Source organism: Pseudorca crassidens, chromosome 2, assembly GCF_039906515.1.
Source record: "Pseudorca crassidens isolate mPseCra1 chromosome 2, mPseCra1.hap1, whole genome shotgun sequence".
NCBI classification, from domain to species: domain Eukaryota; kingdom Metazoa; phylum Chordata; class Mammalia; order Artiodactyla; family Delphinidae; genus Pseudorca; species Pseudorca crassidens.
Genome location: NC_090297.1, coordinates 28,667,727 through 28,686,441, shown reverse-complemented (window position 1 = coordinate 28,686,441; position 18,715 = coordinate 28,667,727). Strand labels below are relative to the sequence as shown.

The 18,715-nt window shown below is 34.7% G+C and overlaps 1 protein-coding gene across 4 annotated transcripts in view; it reads right to left on the bottom strand.

The window, feature by feature from the left end:
- The window catches only part of AGO3 (argonaute RISC catalytic component 3), a 126,449-nt gene that overhangs the window by 77,781 nt on the left and 29,953 nt on the right, over positions 1-18,715 (bottom strand). For 2 of the 4 annotated variants that reach the window (XM_067725472.1, XM_067725473.1), the window contains 4 exons: positions 16,595-16,659; positions 10,964-11,084; positions 7,040-7,248; positions 6,100-6,236 (listed from right to left, as the gene is read on the bottom strand). In XM_067725472.1, coding sequence (XP_067581573.1) covers positions 6,100-6,236; positions 7,040-7,248; positions 10,964-11,084; positions 16,595-16,644 — 517 coding nt within the window. In that variant the 5' untranslated portion in view covers positions 16,645-16,659. The remainder of the gene's footprint in view (positions 1-6,099; positions 6,237-7,039; positions 7,249-10,963; positions 11,085-16,594; positions 16,660-18,715) is intronic. The other 2 variants (XM_067725471.1, XM_067725474.1) reach the window with 1 other exon arrangement.

Sequence of the window (18,715 nt, the reverse complement as noted above, 5' to 3'; positions counted from 1 at the left end):
TGGAAGAAAAAGACTTTTTCAAATTCAAAAAATGAAGACTGAGCAAATGGTAAAAATTATATCACAAAAGGCACAGTAAGGACCAAGTAGGATGGAATTTTTTTTAAAAGAAAATAAAATGACAGATTAAAAAAAAAGATAAAAGAGTTGAACCTACATTTTCAAAGGGAATCCCATGTTTTAAATAAAAGTGACCCAAAATGCTCAACACTGAGAAAAAAATCTAGTAAAATAATTGTAAAAAATATTTTCAGCAACCAGACAAAAAAAGCAGGTCCCTTCTAGGGAAAAGAAAATCTGCTGACATCATATTTCTCTATTGAACATTCACTGTGAGAAGACAGTGGGAAAATACCTTTAAGAAACTCAAGAAAGTGTCATTCAGATATACCATAATGGAAAAGAATATTAAAAAAAAAAGCATGTCTCTACGTGTAGAACTGAGTCACTTTGCTGTGCAGCAGAGACTGCCACAACATGGAAATCAGCTATACTTCAATAAGAAAAAATTGAATGAAAAAAAAGTGTGGTTCAATCATTTTATGTCTAGCCAAGCAGTCCTTCAGGAAAAAGGCTATAGACAAATGGTTTTCAATATGCAAAAACTCAGCTCTTACTCATATGAGCCCTTCCTGAAGTAACAACTTGAGGACAAACTGCAAGCAAGAGATGACAGGAAAAATTTTAGCAAAAGGACTTGCAGTTAGCACCAACACATATAACTGTAGATTTAAGATGAAAACGAATGAATATACAGGTGACAGAATGGAATGTAACTGTTAACATGCTCAAAAAACACTGGAACAGTAATATATACAAATAAATGAATAACAGAAAAATCATAAAAAGTAGCATAAACTCACTGATTTCACTTTACAGTAATAGACAGGAATCAAAGTTGAAAGTCAAGTAGTATAAATTTAAGCAAAATCATAACAACAATAAAATAATGCTATATTGGCTAAAACTAGTTAAAAAAGGAGAGGGAGGAAAGAAGGGAAGGAAAAGAATAAAGCTAATATAAATGTTACTGATTAAGGAAAGCAAAAGATACTGTTTTAAAGAGAGGGAAAGATGATTATTATATGAAGGTAACCACTGATGAGAAAAAAAAAAAATCCTTCCTAATAACAGAACTAGCATTTAAAAAGCACAGAAAACATACCACATGGATTATAATCCTTTTGTTAGACAATGTAGACTTTTGGCCCAAAAGTACAAAAAAAGTCACTTTATCATTGTAAAGGGTATAAATCAATGAAGAATACAGATAGGTGTACATATGCTCCCAATACTATAGCAGCAACATCATGAAAGTGGAAATATAAGAAGAAATAGAAACACAATAGGAAATTTAAATTTATTTCTCCCATCTGAGACAAGAAAACAAAAATAAATAAGGAAATAGATGATCTAAACAACATAATCAAAATTGAAGTGCTGATGAATATTCATTTAACTCTATCCTAAAAATTGATTATATCTTATTTTCAAATAGCTATTGAACTTTCATTCACAAAATCTGACCATATATTAGGTTACTAAAAAAAAAAAACCCTCAACAAATTCTAAAAATAGAAATACAAACCACATTTTCTGATTAACAGCAAAATGAAACTAGAAATTTATAACACAATCAGAAAATAAAAAGATCTTCAATCTGAAAATTTAAAAAGTCTCTCAAACAACATTTGGATAATATGGGAAATACAAATGAAATCTGTGGTGTTTTGAGAAAATGATATAATAAAAAACTAGGTATTAGAAGCTTTGGAACATAGCTAAAACAGTGATAAGAAGAAAAATAACTGTTCTTTTTGGTTTTTGTTTGTTTTTATTTTTGGCCATGCCACACGGCCTGCAGGATCTTAGTTTCCCAACCAGGGGTCGAACCCACACCCTCAGCAGTGAAAGTGCGGAGTCCCAACCATTGGACCACCAAAGAATTCCCGAAATAATTTTTTTAAATACTTTTTTTAATAAGAAGAAATGAAATTAAATGTTACTAATATAGTTCAAAAAGGAAGGAAAAACAACTAAATTAACTGAAGAAAAGTGGAAGAAAAAATTTATAAAGCTAAAAAGAGAAATTAAGGAGTCAGAAAACAGAAAGCCAGAGAACTAAGAAAAAAATTCAAAAGCTCTTTGGTGGGGAGAGGTGGGGAGAACCCGTTGATTAAACTACTACCTCTCCTAATTAAGAGTAAAAAGAACAAAGCACAAATATAAAAAAGAAACTATGGGGATAAACCACAGAAGTAGACAAAACTGAAAAAAAAAAAAAAGGAACTACTTAGTAAAGATACATTAGATATAGATAAAATATATATTTCTAAACAGACTGATTTTTCACAAAATAAATGAAAGATTTAAAAGAGCTACCCACCAAACAAAACAAAACACACCAGGCCACAAGATTTTACAGGGGAATTCTACCAAATCTTAAAAGAGCTGATAATTTCAATACTATTTAAAAACTGTTGTACATTTTAGAAAATGGGAAACTTCTAAATTCTTTATGAAATAAAATATTAATACCAAAACTTGAAAAAGACTGCATAAAAAAAGAGAAGATTGCAGATCAGATCAATCTTACTTTTTGCAATTTGATTAAAAAGGTAAAGCATTAAAAAACAGATTCCAGCATCACATTAAAATAATCCAAAACCACATGTTTAGTTCAGTGTTTGTTAAAAAAGAAGAGAAATATCATATCATCAGCTCCATAGCCACTAAAAGACATCTGACAAAATTCAACATCCATTCTTGATTAAAAGTACTCAATAAAATAGGAACCAACAGATGCTCCTAAACATATACATACATATATGTATTTAATGCAGAAACACTGGAAGCATTCCTTCTAAAGTAAGGAATAAAAAGAGGATGCCCACTATTCTCTAATGGTTAACACTGTCCTATCTAATTAGTCAATATAATCTGATAAAAAATATTAGAGGTATAAAAATCCAAAGGAAGACGTAAACCTATCACTATCATAGATGAAATGATTATAACCTAGAAACTGCAAGGAAATCACTTGAAAAGTTAATGGAATTCAATAAGGCAGAGAGAAAAAAGTTACTGTACAGAAATTAAATGCCTTCATGTACATAAACAATAACCAGTTAGAATCTATAAACCCATTTAATAGGGAAAAAAGAGAGAGAGCACATATCCAGGAATGATAATAAGAAGTGTGCAAATTTTATGTGAGGAAAACTTTAAAACACTCCTGAAGTAAACAAAGGCAATCCTGAACAAATGGAAAGGCATAGTGTTTTCTTGGATAGAAAGACTCACTATCTTAAGACTCAGTAACTTAACTTAAAAATATAATGAGGTCACAGTAAAAGTAACAGTCCATCCTCCCATAACCACTAGTTCTGACAAGGTATTTCTAAAGCTTATATAGTGAGATAAGTAAGAATGGCCTAGAAATCCTGAAGAGAAAAATGAGACTAGCCCTAGAAGATATTAAAATTATAAAAGAAAGGACTGACTGAAACACACAGCCCCACCAAAAGACCACTTTCTACATGACAAAAAGCAAAAACAAGACCACACCAAAGATCAAAAGACAAATAACAACCTAGGGATAATATTTGCAATTCATATCACAAAGGGCTAATCTCCTTGATTTCAGAAAGCTCTCTCAGTAAATAAGACCAAAAATCCAACAGAAAAAAAGGAGCAAAGGACATAAAGAATTAATAAAAAAGAAATAAGGTGGCCCTTACATATGTGAAAAGATGGTCAAATGCAAAATAATAGTACATAAGGAAACTATTTCTTGTAAATCTGATTGACAAAAATCTAGAGTTTGACACCTCTAGTGGCAAAGGTATAGGGAAACAGGTAGTCTCATTTACTGATGCAAAATATTTACAATCTCAGTGGAGGGCAATCTGGCAGTAACAATCAAAATTACAAATATATCTGCTTTTGACCCATCAATCTCACCTCCTGGAATCTATCTTAAAAATAAAAATATATGAATGGGGCTTCCCTGGTGGCGCAGTGGTTGAGAGTCTGCCTGTCAATGCAGGGGACACGGGTTCGTGCCCCGGTCCGGGAAGATCCCACATGCTGTGGAGCGGCTGGGCCCGTGAGCCACAACTACTGAGCCTGCGCGTCTGGAGCTTGTGCTCCGCAACGTGAGAGGCCCGCGGCAGTGAGAGGCCCGCGCACCGCGATGAAGAGTGGCCCCCGCTCGCCGCAACTAGAGAAAGCCCACGCACAGAAAAGAAGACCCAGCACAGCCAAAAATAAATAAATAAATGAATTAAAAAAAATATATATATGAATGATGTTCTGAAATGGAAAATAATTAAAAACAGCCCTAGTCTTCCCTGGTGGCACAGTGGTTGCGAGTCCGCCTGCTGATGCAGGGGACACGGGTTCATGCCCCGTTCCGGGAAGATCCCACATGCCGCGGAGTGGCTGGGCCCGTGAGCCGTGGCCACTAAGCCTGCGCGTCCGGAGCCTGTGCTCCGCAACAGGAGAGGCCACAACAGTGAGAGGCCCGCGTACTGCAAAAAAAAAACAACAGCCCTAGTATACACCTAAAGATGACTTTAAAAATACATCATCTCGACGTATCCCCACAATGGTAGATGCAGCTGAAAATAATGACAAAACTATGTACTGATCTGGAAAGACCCAGGGATCCTTGGAGGAATGGCTGATTCCAGGTATAGAGGAGGAAATACAGGATGAATCTGGAAAATTCTGCTGTGCCAGAAAGCAAGAAAGCTATCAAAGACTATGAATTATCAACAGGACAATGTGATTTTCCACATAAGAATTCCACCTAATGTAAAAGGAATAACAATTAGAAAAAATACCAGTTTTTCTAGTGAAAAAATGACTAGTGAAATAAATGACTCAGGTAACAATGATCAACGAATGGAATATCAGTGACTGAAAGACTGACTGGGAAATTTACAATGGAGAGATCAGGCCTACTGGTCTCTGAACATACTGATCAATCTTAGTACCACTAAAGTTGGGGCCACTATATACTATATGCCTCCTAATATGATACAATACAGAGCATTTATGAATCAGAATTGAATCAAGCTTACAGGGCCAATTTTCATTTTCAGGAAATATAGGGGATAGAGGAAGAAGACAATGACACCACAAGAAAACAAAAGACAAATCCAGATTTTTGGATATTCAACAGGAAAAGTGAAAGTTTCTACAACAAGTCAATGACATAAAAAAGGAAAAAACAAAACGAAACTAGAGGGAAGGAAATGGGACTACTACATTTTTAAAAGGCATAATAGCCAAATGCGATGTGTGGATCTTGTTTAAATCCTGATTAGAACCAATCAACTATCCCTGAGACTATCAGGGAAATCTGATTATGGACAGAGATTAGAAACTACAAATAAATGATTAAATTTTTTACATATGATAGTGGCATTGTGACTGTGTAAGAAAACATCCATATTTTTAGAGGTGCACACTGTAGTAGGGAAAAAATAACATGCTGTATGGGATTTGATTTAAAATTACTACAGTAGAGGAAGAAATGTACACAGTTTAAGCAAAGGCAGAAAAATCCTGACAATCTGGATATTGGCTACATAGGCAGCAGTTTATCATACTATTCTCTCTACTTTTATATATACTCGAAAATATTCTTAAAAAAAAAAAACACCTAAAAATGAGAATGCAATTAGCACCACATTAAACATCAGTAGTAGGCACAATCTAAGGGTCACTAAGACCAACAGACTTCTCTTCCTTTAAAATATGTATTTCATAATGAAATACTGACTTATATAATTGTTAAGGACAAAAATGAATTATAATTGCTCAGATGATCATGTCAAGGCTTTTACATTTGCTTCCATTTGCTTACTTCATGTTTAGTAGCATTCCAGGACAAGTTCTATATAAAGGATTTCTAAATGAAATACAATAAAAAATAAAGGTTTTTCCAGTTTGTCTTAATATATGTCCAAATATTAATTCAAGACACCAGTACATATAATTACATATAAAATGTACTTATATACAGACACACACACACAGGCCATATAGAAATCAACTACCCAGCACAGAACATGGTTTTAATTCCCTTACCATCAATATTAAGCATCATTTTCCACATGGCAGGCCGAACAGACTGATGGAATCCAAACCAAACTTCCCTGCCCCCTCCCAGAGGGTGGTCATATCCTTCTGGAGCTGAGAAAAAGGAACGCCCCACAGGCGTATATCTACAAAAATTAAAATGGCATGTTCAATCTTTTCCTTCCCATTGAGTATTTAAATCTGCAGAACAGGTGAGTCTAGAGGATATAATCTTAACTTATAATAATGCCTCTCATTATGAATATATGAAACTAAACATTTTCCAAATTTGTGAAATCAAAAAGCAACCACTCAAAATGAAAAAACACCATCCCTCACTGAAATTCTCTATATTTAAAACTAATATTTGAATAAGATTAAATTTTATTTAAAATAGTTTTAAAAAATAGTTCTAACCTTAGAAAATGCTAAAGAATAAATAATTATTGATCAAAAAGCTACTTCTATAAATGTTGTTTGTAGGACATAATATTTTTCTTTAAAAAGACACACTGATCCTATACATATACAAATAGATATATATATACACATGTGAGATGCTACTGTGATTAAAAAAGTAACAATTTCAACACACTTTGATACTATTATACAAACAATGAAATTACCTTTAAAACACGGTGATTTAACTAAAATACTAAAACTGATAATGTATCAGTTAGTTAAGATTTATAGCTCCTAAGAAAAAGGGTTAGACATTTTTTTCTGAAAAAAATAGCTACGCTAATGATGTGCATTTACTTTCACAAGTCAGAGAATTTTATGTAACTTACTTCTCTCAATGAATTTGTATGCATGCTATTCTTCAACTACGATAATCAAAATATACAACATCTGAAGGTTAACCAAAGGAAGACTGCACAACCTACTTTTGGGAAGAAAGCTTTCACACTTAAAACCTAAAGAGGAAAAAAAAGCCAGAAGCACCCACTTCATGGAGGGCAGATGTCGTAGCACCACATCAACGGCATGGACAGGATTAGTGCTGATTGGCTTGTCTAATTCCAGTGGCTCTGGCAAGGTCCGTCCTGTCAGTACTTCATGTAGTAGGTGCCAACTCACCCGAGAGACAAATTTGATTGACACCTTGAAAGGTCGATCTTTTCCACCTTCCCCAGGTAAAGTAACATCTAAATCTACCTGTTGATGGGAGAAGAGTCAACTGGTAAAAGTTTTAAAAGATAAATACAATAATTTTTAACTGATACAAATATTTAAGAGAAAACAAGGCAAATATAAAAAAAAAAAACAATCTCAATGTGAAATCGATAGACTAAAATGTAAATAAGTTATTTATGCCAGCATTCTTTGTCATTGCAAAATATGGAAATTACCTAAATGACCATTTAGGCAGATATTAAAAAAAAAGGTAACGGAACTGCTATGGAATAATTTCCAAGCTACACTGTTATGTGAAAAAAAGCAAGTACAAGAGATTACAAATAGTATGCCATATTTTATGTGAGAAAGGGGGAAATGGAAAAATATTCATATATCTGCTTATTTTTGTAAAAAGAAACACAGAAAGCATGAATCAGAAACAACAAAAAAAAGGGGTTACTTTCAAAGGATATGAAAGAACAGATTGGAAGAAATAAAGGAAGGATTAACAATTCTGAGTATATTTTTCAGCTTAGTTTTGACTTTTGGAAGCATGTTAAATTAAGTTCTGTAACATTAAAAAAATAAAAATAAGATCAACAAGGACGGAGAGAAAAAACTAAAACTGAATAAATACAAAATCAAATGAAACCAAATGCATTTCAAACAAATAACATAGCCAGATTGAAAGAATATTAAAAAAAAAAAAGAAAGAAAGAAAAGAAAACACTAATTCAGGTAACTCCTGAACATAATATATTTTGACTATACTCTTGGTTAGGGGTGTGGAGGAGGGGTGGGTGGGAAAGAACTGCATACAAAATAAAACCTTAAACTCTTACTACTATGTTTGTTTTCTGTAGTGATATAGTGTAGTAATTCAGAAACTATTTTATATGTACTGTAGAACTGAACAAATAAGTAAAAGTGGTAATATTTTGGAGAGTCAGGGGTTTAAAGGAGAAGCAAGACACAAATATGCAATGTAGGGAGTAAAGGAAGAATCCTTTTGGGATAGACTAGAACTGGAAGAATCAGTTTGAATTCATGATTTCCAATAAACATACTGTACAATATTGCATACAATAAGTGGTACTTGCAGGATACATATGTTAGGTTTATTATATGAATGTAATATTTATTATCTGTTTTGTTTATCTATTTACTTATTTATGTATTTATATTTTCTATCTCTGTCCATTGAAAGGGCTTATAAGCACATATACCCCAGCAGCAATGAGCACATCCAGTACCCAGATTTTGGTTTCTAAATTGTATTCCCTAACTAAAAGAAACCAGGGTACCTTTGAGATATGGCTGTTTGCAGGACTACAGCAGGGAAAACACAAGATGAACCTGGAACATCTTGTGCCCAAAAGTAAGGAAATACTCAAAAAAAAAAAAAAGATGTGTCATGACAAAAGCACACAGGAACCAACTTAAAGGGGCTGCCACAGGCAAAATCTGGGACAATTTGGGCAAATAAATAAGGATAAAGAACTAGAAGAGATGAAAATGTGCTCCCTTACAGTAGAATAACAATGATTAATGTAGAAGGAATGACAGAATTAGAAAATCACCATTACTACATAATAATAAACCTTCCAAGCAAGAATCATCAGCTACTAAAAAAGTCTAAAGAGAAATGGGATTCTTAAAAGTATCTCCCTTACAAAAATTAAAAACTTTGGTGCATCAAAGGACACAATCAACATAGTGAAAAGGCAACCTATGGAATGTGAGAAAATATTCCAAAACATATATCCCATGAGAATACATAAAGAATTCCTAAAACTCATCAACAACAACAAAATCAAATAACCCAATTAAAAAATGGGCAAAGAAGCTGAATACATATTTCTCCAAAGAAGATACACAAAAGGCCCATAAGCATATGAAAAGATGCTCAACATTATTAGTCATTAGGTAAATAAAAATCAAACCCACAATGAGATATTACCTCACACCCAACAGGATGACAACTATCGAAAATTCAGAAAACAACAAATGTTGGCAAGGGTGTGAAGTATTTGGAACCCTTGTCCACTGTTTGTAGAAACATAAAATGGTATAGTCACTATGGAAAACAGTATGGTGGTGTCCCAAAACACTAAAAATACAATTATCATTTATATGATCCAGCAACTCCGCTTCTAGGTATATACACAAGAGAACTGAAAGCAGGCATTAGAAGAGAGACTTATACACCCATGTTGCATTATTGCATTATTTTCAATAGCCAAAAGGTGTTCATCAGTGGATGAATGGATAAACAAAATGCGGTATATACATTCAATGGAATATTAGTCAACCTTAAAAAGGAAAGAAATTGTGACACACGTGACAACATGAATGAACCTTGAGGACATTATGCTAAGTAAAATAATCCAGTCACAAAAGGACAAATACTGTATGGTTCCACTTATACGAGGTCCCTAGAGTAAATCTATGTTCAAATGGGAAAGCAACCCGAGTGTCCATCAACAGATGAACGGATAAGTAAAATGTAGTATACACATACAATGGAATACTATTCAGCCTTAAAAAGGGAGGAAATTCTGACACATGTCACAACATGGATTAACCTTGAGGATACTATGCTAAGTGAAATAAGCCAATCACAAAAGACAGAACACTATGATTCCACTCATATGAGGTACTAAGAGAGGTCAAATTCATAAAGACAGAAAGTAGAATGGTGGTTGCCAGGGCCTGAGGGGAGGGAAGATGGGGAGTTAAGTGTCTAATGTGTACAGAGTTACAGCTTTACAAGATGGAGATGGATGATGGTGATGGTTGTAAATGTACTTTGACACTGAACCATACCTTAAAAATGGCTCAAATGATAAACTTTATGTTATGTGTATTTTACCACAATTAAAAAAAATACGATCTCCCCACAAAAGAAAGAAGAATAACTTGAAAGGAGAAACTTGGCAGATACCAACTTAACCAAGTGATCGAAGTTAACATCACCGTTAATGGAACAAATACATATTATGTGCCTCCTGATACGATGCACTATTAAGGAAAGAACACTTACGTAATATTCCTGCCAAAAAAGCTTACTCAGAATCTAACCAAGAGGAAGCACCAGAAAAACACAGAGGGACATCCTACAAAATAACCTGCCTGTAATCTTCAACCATGTTAATGTCATAAAAGAAAAAAAAAAAAAAGGCTGGGAAATTGTTCCAGAATAAAGAAGACTAAAAAGACGTAACATCTAAATACATTCAGGAACCTGGATTGGATTCTGTACTAAAGGGAAAAAAAAATGCTGAAGGACATCATTGGAATAAATGGCAAAAATGGAATAGGGGCAGATTAGACAAAAATATATCAATGTAAAATTTAGGGAAGTTGGTAACTGTACTATGGTTTTTATCCTTGCTCTTAGGAAAAAACACATTAAAGGGCATAATGTATAAAACCTACTCTTGAATGGTCCAGGAAAAAATAAGTATGTATATGTATCTCTATATATAGCTGTCTCTATAGATACAAAGAAAGTAAAAGAGAAAGGAAAGAGAATGATAAAACAAATGTGGCAAACTTTTAAGAACACTGATGAATCTGGGTATACATGAGTTCTCTGCATGATTCTTACAACTCTTCTTTGAGTTTGAAATTATTTCAAAATAAAAAGTTAAAATAGATAAATGATACATATATAGACTACAATAAAATGGCAATAAGTGCATTTAAAAGACATTGCAAAAGTATAGCTTTCTGATAAAGGAATGCCTCTTACCCCTGTAGTTGCCACAGGAAGTGGATTGGCTGTGTAAAGGCTTCTTTTTCCATCATAAACTGGTCTACGGTCCCCAAATATAGTTACTTTAAAATGCTGAACCATTGAGTCAACCACCTCCCTAAAAAAGGGAAAAAATGCATTCATATAATCCTCTGCATGATGAAATACAAAAATCTTACCTAAAGTAATTTCTTACACTATTTAAAGCTGTCCAAATTCTAAAAGATAATCATACATGGTAAAGATTTTGCTTTCAGGACCATGGCTTAGGATACCAGAAAGATTGATTTCTGGAAGGGATGATATGAATTTCACAAAAGACAGAGAAGAATTAATCCAGTGAATTACTTAATCATTTTGGGACACAGTTGACCTGCAAAATATTATCCTTATAAACTGATCCAAAATCCCTTTCACCATCTCTAAGCACTACCTGACACATTCACCTCTCTTTATCAAAGAATATGATGCTCTTTCCTTTGTGCTCAAATAGCACCTAGTACATATATCTATTAGAACACTTTCTTCACTGTATTATAATTATTATTATATACTTCACTTCTACTAGACTGTGAGATTTTAAGAGCAATAAACACACCTGTATCCTGTACCCGCCCCATTCCTCTACCCACCCATTCTTCCAATGGTATCTAGCCAGTAAGGATATTTTGAAACCTCCATTTTTTTACCCAGCAAACATTTTTATCCTATATACTTACATGGAATGATATTAAAGCTTTTTTAGACATTTAAAAAAATTTGCAGACTACAGAGAGAATAATACCAAATATCCACAAATCAATATTTATTTTTACGTACACATAATTTGTAAAAGCAGTGGAAAGATATCTAGAAGGGTATGTACCAAACAGATACAGTGGTTAGTTACCTCTGGAGAAAGAAGTGAAGAGAAGAATGATTTTTTATTTTGTTTACACAATCTAAATATATTACAATGACAGTACACTCACATAGTACTGGTATAATTTACAATACATTTAAAAGAATGGGAAAAATATTCAATTCTAGCCCAGTGAAGCAGAAGAGAAAGGAGAGAAAAAAGCATTTTCTGGAACAAAATAATTAAGCTGATTTGATACCCAGAGGAATTTTCCAAATGCTCAAAATTTCTATTTCCCCGCCTTTCAATTTTATTTTGCAAGTATTTCTTGCACCAGTCTTCTACTTTCCATTCCCAATTACCATCATCCTAAATTAAAACCTCATGTTCTAGTACCTGAATTATTTTAAGTTTCTTGTTTTTTATGCCTTTAATTTTTTCTTCTCCGGCCCAACTTATATCCCACTGCCAAATGAGTCTCCAAACCCCACTTTTATTCTCCAGGTACAAAAGCTTAAGTTAATCGTGCTCCTCAGTTCATGCCACATTATCATCATTCATCTATATAAGACTCCTCTTCTAACTAATTGATTTCTTTCCTTCCATATTCATTTCTTATTCCCATTCTTCCTAATAAGTTATTTTTTCTAATGTGTTTGATAAACATTCTTCTGTTTGCATATATTCCTAACTTTAACCTCTGCACTAGGTTTTTAAAATCTGTTCACGTTGCTGTGGGACACTTAGTTCCTTGTGATGCAAAGTACTCCACATGCTGTCTACTTACTCTCCCAGCAATACAGACTCAGAGAACAGTCAGCCACCAAAACAATGCTACAATGCAATATCCCCTTCTATGTCCCCTTATGAACTTGTGTGAGAATTAATCTCCGGCTATATATACCCAGGAACAAAACTGTTAGGTCCAAGTGAATTTTATCAACTAAATGATGAAGAACTGCCAAACTGCTCTGCAGAATGGCTGCACTGAACAATCCTCCTGGAGGTTCCTATTTCCCTACATCCCAGACAAGATTTGGCATTATCCAGCTTTGCTTTCTAATTTTTGCTAGCCCAGTAAATTATTTGCCAGCCCAATAAAAGCTTGTTTTATTTAGATTTCTCTTATTACTAATGAATTTGAGCATCCCTTCATTATTTGTGTTTCTTCTTTTGTGAATTCCCTGTTTGTTTCCTTTGTTCATTGTCTATTGGGGTCCCAGTTTTCTTGTTGAATTGAAGGAGTTTCTTTGATATTCTAATGTTAATTCATTTAACAGGTTTAGTTGTTGCAAATATCTTCCCCCAAATGTTACCTACCTGTTAACAATGTCCATGTATTTACTGAACTCTTTAATGCTGTATCATCAAATTAATCATTTTTTAACCTTATGGTTTCACACTTTTAAGGTTTTAAGAAATAATTTGCAAATATTAACTCACAAAGATGTACTATGTTTCATTAACTCTATAATTTTATCTATATTATGTTGGTCACTAATCCATTTGAGGTTCTTCTTTATAAACAGTATTATGTAAGAAATCAATTTTATTTTTCTCCCTACCAGTCTTCCCACACCATCTACTAAACAATCTATATTTAACTGATCAATTTATAATGCCAGTTTATCTTATTAAGTTCTGATCTGAGTTCTCTATGCTGTCCCAGTGGTCTCCTTGTCTGTTCTTGGACCAGTATCATATGTTTTCATGATTACTGGAGTGTTTTATTATGTTGTAATGCGGGGTAGGGCAAGTTCCTTTTCTTTCTCTAAGATATCAATAACTTGGAAATTCATGGAAACATTTATTCAAAATAAATTTCGAGTCCTCCCCCACTGCCCCAAACTATCAATACAATAAGGAAAAGAAACATACCTAGTGCCCTACATATAGTAAACAATCAAAAAATATCTGTTGGGACTTCGCTGGTGGCGCAGTGTTTAAGAATCCGCCTGCCAATGCAGGGGATACGGGTTCGAGCCCTGGTCTGGGAGGATCCCACATGCTGTGGAGCAGCTAAGCCCGGGCGCCACAACTACTGAGTCCATGAGCCACAACTACTGAGGCCCGCGCGCCTACAGCCCCATGCTCCGCAACAAAGAGAGGCCACCGCAGTGAGAAGCTGTGCACCACAACGAGGAGTGGCCCACCCCCCCACCCCCACCCCCGTCACAGCTGGAGAAAACCCGCACACAGCAACAAAGACCCAACCCAGCCAAAAATAGATAAATAAATTTATTTTTTTAAAAATCTGTTGGTTAAGAAACCCTCAAATAATACAAACTCGAGAGACAGGGCTAGTATGCTAAAAACAAATTAGTGTATTAAAAGCTACTGACAAACTACCACAATAAACAAAATAAAAGAAGATGAAACATAATATGGGTAACTGTAAAGTCTAAACACTTATGTTTGAAAAGTTCAACTGCAATAAGAACAAATTAGAGGATCTAAACTTACCCACTGCTCTCCTGCAAAGGGGATTTAGGTGACTATAAATCCAAAATCAACTAATACTGTGATGTAGTTTCTTCAGAATTAAAGAACTCAGGTTGCATATATTCAAATACCCAGTATAAGGCAGGTAACCATCCCATCAAATATTACACAGGTCATTTCAAACTGGAGTACTCTGTTCAATTTGGAAAAAACTTAAGACCCTAACAAATGAAATATAATCATAAAAAGGTAATCCTGATAGAAACTCACATAATATGAGCAAAAATAAATCAAATTAAGGACTCTTAGTCTAGAATAGGAAAGAGTCAAAGGAAATTAGAGAAGTCTTCAGCTATTTTGACAGACTGTCATGTGAAAAACTGCGTATCTTCCTTGTATGGGAGGACAGAATTAGGACAAATAGTTGGAAAATATTAAGAAGCTAGATTTTGGAACAAAAATTTCCAACATTTGCTAACCACCAGAGTTATTCACGAGTGGATTACACTATCTCATAAAGTACCTGAGTTCATCCTTGCTAGAACTGTTCAAAAAGCACTTATGTCAGAGAAGATACCGACTAGAAGATTGAAATGAATAATGTCTACAATCCCCTCTAACAGCAAAATTTAATTAAGAGAATATCAAATAATGAAACTGCAGATCATAGCATCAGATACAGAAACTCCTTTATAAATAATTACACTAAATATTGATTTGAACTTAAGGCTTCTGAGCCTTTACAGAATGGTATTAGAATTCTATGTACATTGGGCAATTTTAACTTTAATCTCTTACTAATATGATATAATTAAATGATATATTTAGACTTTTAATGGAACTTTATTATGCAAATTAACAAAATGACAAATGCAGGAACTGCAACTTGTCTTTTTTTTTTGCGGTACGCGGGCCTCTCACTGCTGTGGCCTCTCCCGTTGCGGAGCACAGGCTCTGGGTGCGCAGGCTCAGCGGCCATGGCCCACAGGCCCAGCCGCTCCGCGGCATGTGGGATCCTCCCGGACCGGGGCATGAACCCGCGTCCCCTGCATCGGCAGGCGGACTCTCAACCACTGCACCACCAGGGAAGCCCAACTTGTCATTTTTTATCTCAAATGATACTATAGCAAAGCGTAGTTTATTAGAATATTCATCAGGCAGGCATGTGAAACTAGAGGAAAAACTCTCTAAAACAGTAATTTATCTAGTCATCTAGTCAGCTGTAGCAGCAAAGGTACTCACTATATTATGAAGAAAGTTTGAACTGAGAAATGGCCAACTTGAGGAGCCTTTAAAATATGTGGTAACATATGTACTGGACAAAAAATAAGTAGACATGAGTTTTTAGTCCCACTCTGCCACTAAATTGTTGGGAAATTTACTTGGCTTCTCTGAATTTAGTTCCTTTATCAATAAAAATGAGATAATAGTCTCAGGGCTGTTATAGAGACCATGTGGGATATTAGTGAAAGTACCTTGGGGGAAAATGGTAAATATGTATCATACTATTTTTATATAAAAATTTAAGCACAATTATCTCAAAATTGTACTTCAAGAATGATACTGAGGTACGGAAGTCTTCCTAACAACAAACATACATTACAATGCAGTAGCATCAAATATAGTAAATAATACAAACAATGAATTCTGCTAATTAACAGAAACTGTGAACTGAATTTTCCCTACATTGTAGTTTGTGGAGCACTAGTCTTTTATTATAACAATGAACAATGAGGGGAGGAATCTTTTGTTCAAATGTAGAAATTTCAGGATAACATTTTAAGTGTGTACTGTTAAGCCAGCTTCTTAGCTTACAATAAAAAGTAAAGCTACCAAAACCAAAATACATAAAATATTTTAACTTCTAAAGCAGTATGCAGGAAAGAAATTTGGGAAAGAAAATCTGAGTAAATGGTGTAAGAACTTCTAACCAATCTTTAGTGGCTTCCTTTTTTTTTTGCTGTACACGGGCCTCTCACTGTTGCGGCCTGTCCCGCTGCGGAGCACAGGCTCCGGACGCGCAGGCTCAGCGGCCATGGCTCACGGGCCCAGCCGCTCCGTGGCATGTGGGATCCTCCCGGACCGGGGCACGAACCCGTGTCCCCTGCATCAGCAGGTGGACTCTCAACCACTGCGCCACCAGGGAAGCCCAGTGGCTTCCTTTTACTAATAACCTTAGTCTGAAGAGGGAAGAATTCTTGCAGAGAATAATATGATGCATTTTTGTAGAACCTCAGGACAGAATTTTAAAATCCTGAAGAATATCTGGCAATCACTACAAAAATGGAACCTCCCTGAGTACATTAGGTCTTACACAGGGCTACAGCCTACCTTCCCACTCTTACCTCAACCACCACTTCCTATATTCTGGTACCAAGTCTTTTGACTCCATCATGCTCTGGTGCACAGACTGTAAAGTAAAATTTAATATTGTTTTCAGTAAGTTCCACTTTACCACCTGACTCATACAGCAGAAAAATGGTAGGAGAGGGAAACTTTAACGTAAAAAGGAGAGGAAATTATTTTCCTGTTAATTGTTACTATAAACTCACAGAGACCCATCTTCATCTTGTTTTTAGGTACCTCTTAATTCTCTGCTCCCAAAAGGTAGAATGGGAAATATTATTTTAGTCTTTAGGAGAAAACGTAAAATAGTATTTTCCTCTAAAAGTGACTATTCACCTTAGTTTAGTATTCCCAGCTACAATAAATTAACCTGCCACTATAATACAGACAGAACAAAGGAAGGTTGCTAAGGTATAACAAGACACTAAAATCACCCAGAAGTTTATAAAACACAGCGAAAACAGCTGACAGCCTCTCCTAGTATCCTTCTAACCTCTAATTTATCTTCATAACTCTGTACCAAGTAGCAGAGAAGGTAGCCATACCTTTGCATCAAGTTAAAGTTTAAAGATGCAGAGTAGAGGAGAAAGGAGTTATACTGTAGATCAACTTTTTAATACCTTATAAAATTTGTAGTACATCAGAGCATTTTACCATAAACTATCTTCACTGCTAATTCATATGGGTGTGAATTCTTTCATAATCTTATATAACCACACTAGCTAATCTAGTAACCATTTCTAGTATTCACAAACAATTGATAGATTACTTTAGACTGAGCAACAGATTTTTAACTCAATGTGGCTTAAACTAACAATTCTCCTCTAGAACACTTCTCCCTCAGGCCACCATTGACTTCTTAATAGACATAGCCTCTTTTCAGTCTCTACGTTCCTCGCTTCTTTTAGCATTTGCCACTGTGATCAATCCTTGAAAATCTCAATCCGTCCTTTACTTTCTCTGAAACAGCTTCTACTTTGTCCTGGTTCTCCTACCTTTGCAATCTCTAAGTGTCTTCACTGGCAACCTGAAACAACAGTATCCCCAGAGATCTATTCTCAGTTTTCTTATCTTGATGCTACACATTCTCCCTAGCTTTTAACTATCACCTATATGCTGACACATCTCAAATCTCAATCTTGACTTATTTCCTGAGCTCTAGGCGCTTATTTCCAATAATCTATTGAACTTATCCATTTTGATGTTTCTTACACAATTCAACCTCCAAATAGTCAAGAGACAATAAAAAACTTGGTCCTTTCACCATCTGTATTTCTGTTAAAGCCATCAACATTGTACAAGCAAGGAACTATGAAGCCATTCTTATCTCTTCCCTTTCTCTACACACCTAAATTATTCATTCTTCTTCTAAATCTTACATCTAAGCCTTTGCTCCACCGCCACTGCCACTGCTACTAGTTAAGTCTTAGAACACACTATCTCTAATCTAAAAAAGTAGGTACCAAACACGAATTTGAAAAGATACAAGCACCACGATGTTCATAACAGCAGTATTTGCAATAGCCAAGACATGGAATCAACCCAAGTGCCCATCAACAAATGAATGGATAAAGATGTGGTGTATGTGTGTACACACACACACACACACACACACACACACACACACACACACAGATAATGGAATATTACTCAGCCATTAAAAAGAATGAAATTCTGCCATTTGCAGGAACATGAATGGACCTAGAGAATATTACGCTTAGTGAAATAAGTCAGACAGAGAAAGACCAAATACTGTATGATATCATTTATATGTGTAATCTTAAAAATAATACAAATGAATGTATATGCAAAACAGAAACAGACTCACAGCTATAGAAAACAAACTTCAGTTACCAAAGGGGAGTGAAGAGGGGGGAGGAACAAATTAGGGCTATGGGATTAACAGATATAAAGTACTATGTATAAAATAGGTAAGCAACAAGGATATATTTCATAGCACAGGGAATTATAGCCATTATCTTGTAATAACTTATAATGAAGTATAATCTGCAAAAATACTGAATCACTGTTATACACCTGAAACTAATATTGTAAATCAACTATACTACAAATTAAAAAAAATAGGGGACTTCCCTGGTGGTCCAGTGGTTAAGAATCCC